Source organism: Sinocyclocheilus rhinocerous, unplaced genomic scaffold (genome assembly GCF_001515625.1).
Source record: "Sinocyclocheilus rhinocerous isolate Xijiao unplaced genomic scaffold, SAMN03320098_v1.1 scaffold820, whole genome shotgun sequence".
Taxonomy (NCBI): domain Eukaryota; kingdom Metazoa; phylum Chordata; class Actinopteri; order Cypriniformes; family Cyprinidae; genus Sinocyclocheilus; species Sinocyclocheilus rhinocerous.
The window spans coordinates 1,247,364-1,250,489 of record NW_015670386.1 but is presented as its reverse complement, the minus strand read 5'-3'; the positions used below and the strand labels follow the sequence as shown (position 1 = coordinate 1,250,489).

The following is a 3,126-nucleotide window of genomic DNA, read 5'->3' as shown; positions in this document are numbered from 1 at the left end:
TATATTAGTATATTATTATAGTGTTATATTTCAATTTCACAAAGAAATGTGCAGCATGTTGTCCAAGCAATAATAAAAGGACACATTTAGTTTATAATTTGTCTTGAAACTCATTTTGTAAAAAAAATACAATTGTGAATCGAAATCGAATCATGAAATCAAAATCGTGAATCGAATCGTGAGTTGAGTGAATAGTTACATCCCTAAAAACAACAATTGACAACCAACTCACATCAATATAAAAAACATTATATAAGATTTTTCATTTCAATATCTGAAGATTATAACTTAAGATAATGTTCTTCCACTACAAAATGCAACTATTTAAAAAAATATTGATGTAACTTCTTCAGGCATAATTTTCACATAGCAGTGTACAACTTACAGTTTGTGCACCAGGTGGTTGCGTAGATCCTGGGTGATGTCCTCGTGCCAGCTCTTCCTCATGCTACCACTGGCAGCTGGGTTGGCCATAGGCATACACCCCAGACCGCCCACAGCATTGTCATTCATCAGACTGGGGAAAGGGGAGCGAAAACAAATGAGGACCACTCTATGTTTATATATGAACTTATCAAAACTGACAGACACCTGCTGCTGCAGATTAGTGGTACTGTGAAATTTTAAGACCATCTGAATGCGGAGGAGTTAATGGCGACTAGTTACACAAGATGAACCCAAGGGTTGTTTACCTCTGCGAGTTCATGTTCAGATGCAACATTGTATCCTGGAGAAGGTTAGCTTGCTGATTCTGAGACTGACCACCCACTGCTCCGTTTACTCCCATGGGATTTGCTCCTATAACAAGAAAGATCATGAGAAGAGGTACCACTGCAAAACTTCATTGCCAAGTCTAATGAAGATTTTTGTGCTCATGAAGGCTGCATTTATTTGATCAAAAATGCAGTTAAAAAAAAAAAGTAATATAGTAAAATACTATTACAACTTAAAAGAATATTTCTATTTTAATATATTTTAAAATGTAATTTATTCCCGTGATGGCAAATTTATATTTTTGTGGTAACTGAAATACTTTAAGGAATTTTTGAAATAAATAAATCTTTAACTTTTGATCAGTTTAACACATCCTTGTTGAATAAAGGTATTAATTTCTTTAAAAAAACACACACACACACACACACACACACCTTACTGACCCCAAACTTCTAAATGGTAGTGTACAAAAACAAAAAAATACTGGAAAGTATTGTTCAAATAAAATTTGAAGCCTCTGTTTGTCATTACCCATTGTGTTTATTGCCCGTTGTGTTTGTTGGACAGGCTGAGGGGAAGCCTGATTTCCCTGGTATGTGAGGCCCAGCGCTGCGTAAGCCCTCTCGATGGAGCTGGGGTCTATCTGCCCTGGGGTACTGAGATGGGGGGCACCGGGTGGACCACCAGTTACATTACCCAAAGAAGAACTTAATCCCACACCCACAGTGCCTAGGAGAGCTGAAATCATTTGGAGACAAAAAGCAGAAATAAATCAAAATAAATGACAGTTCCCATCGAAATCGGAATCTGAAAATAGGAATGCAATTGTTGAAATATCCAATTTTGCAACACTGAAGACAATGAAAAGACTAACAGCAAAAATATTACAAGGTTACAAAGTAACTTGAAATGTATGAAACAGCAAGTTTTGTATTAATACACACACTCACTCTGTTGATTCCTCTTGTCCCCTGCGTTTTTCAGTGGTAGACATACAGGACAGTCATGCCGCGTGCAGTTCTTCCAGTGAGAGATTATTTGTCTGGATGAGGCACAGTGCGCCACTAGAAAGCAATAAAAACACAAACCTAATATTAGTAATAGTGCCATGTTGTATAAATAGGCAGAACTGCTGAACAACAGAACCAAAAGTGCCACAATGTTTCAGTTCTGTACAGTTTATACACTCACCTTGGCAAGATTTGCCAGCCTGGCAGTGCGTCATGTGGTTGAGGACGTTCTTCATGGTGCGACAATGGGGCAGGCTACACTGCCGTACTTCCCCATTGGCCTGCTCCCTCCGCTGGCACTTGTGGGCATGGAGCAAAAGCACCAGCTGCTGCTGTATGAGTTTGCGCTTTTCTGGGTCGGCCGCTGGAGGAACTCCTCCCACCGCTGTTGCAGACACGGCTGATGGAGCTGATCCGGGCCCGAGAGTTCCTTGGGCATTAGGCACCATGCCGGCTACTCCTGCGCCTCCGGCAGCACCCGCTGGGGAAGGCTGGGAAGCCTGCTGTGAAAATCAGAAAATAACAGACATTAAGATATTTTGTTGATTTCATTCAAATGAGTCTAAAATCTATATGACTGAATACAAACCATGCCAGGTAAGCCCTGCACAGGCTTCTTGTCGAGGTTAAACTGGGCCGGACTGTTGGGGAGACCTGGTTTGTTCTGGAGCTGAGAAGCCAGCCCTGCAACACCCAGACTCTGACTGGCAGGCTGACCATATGGGCCTCCATAGGGGCCTGAACCTGCATTCATCCCCATCTGCAACAAACAGACAGAGAGAGATGAGAATGCTTCCGTTATATCCACAATGTGGACAAAATCTTGGAATCCAGTCATAAAAAGGGAATTTACTGTACATCAAGGTCAAAATTTGGATGAATACATCAAAGGAGGACTGTACGTTTAATCAAATTGCAATATGGGCTAGTGTCTGTGTCGGCACAGTTGAGTCTACACACTGAAGCATGCGTGATGCTAGACTAGTGGTGTTTTCAGCATCTGCCTCAAACTTGATCTCAAGAGCTGCGCTGCGAATTCACTTTACGAGCATTTCAACATTTCATTTGACAAAACTATCGTCAGATACATAGCATACATACATACAGTGCCTTGCACTGAAATAAGTACATTGCATAAGTATTCATAACTAAATATTTAGTTGAAGCACCTTAACAGCCTCAAGTCCTTTTTTGTTTGATGTTGCTCATCAGCATTTTGCAATTATCTGCAATTCTTCTCCTCACCTGTTCACCTCTCAAGCTCTGTCAGGTTGGATGGGGGCAGATGCACATTTTCAGGTTTCTCCAGAAATATTTGATTGGGTTCAATCCCAGGCTCTGGCTGGGCTACTCAAGGACATTCACACAGTTGTCTATAAGCCACTCTTGCTGTGTGCTTAGG

The 3,126-nt window shown here is 41.2% G+C and overlaps 1 protein-coding gene across 1 annotated transcript in view; it reads right to left on the bottom strand.

Annotated features, from left to right (window-relative positions):
• The window catches only part of LOC107734181 (histone acetyltransferase p300-like), a 32,486-nt gene that overhangs the window by 16,896 nt on the left and 12,464 nt on the right, over nucleotides 1-3,126 (bottom strand). Inside the window, 6 exon segments of the mRNA XM_016546056.1 lie at nucleotides 386-517; nucleotides 693-798; nucleotides 1,246-1,452; nucleotides 1,659-1,778; nucleotides 1,906-2,227; nucleotides 2,314-2,484. Coding sequence (XP_016401542.1) covers nucleotides 386-517; nucleotides 693-798; nucleotides 1,246-1,452; nucleotides 1,659-1,778; nucleotides 1,906-2,227; nucleotides 2,314-2,484 — 1,058 coding nt within the window.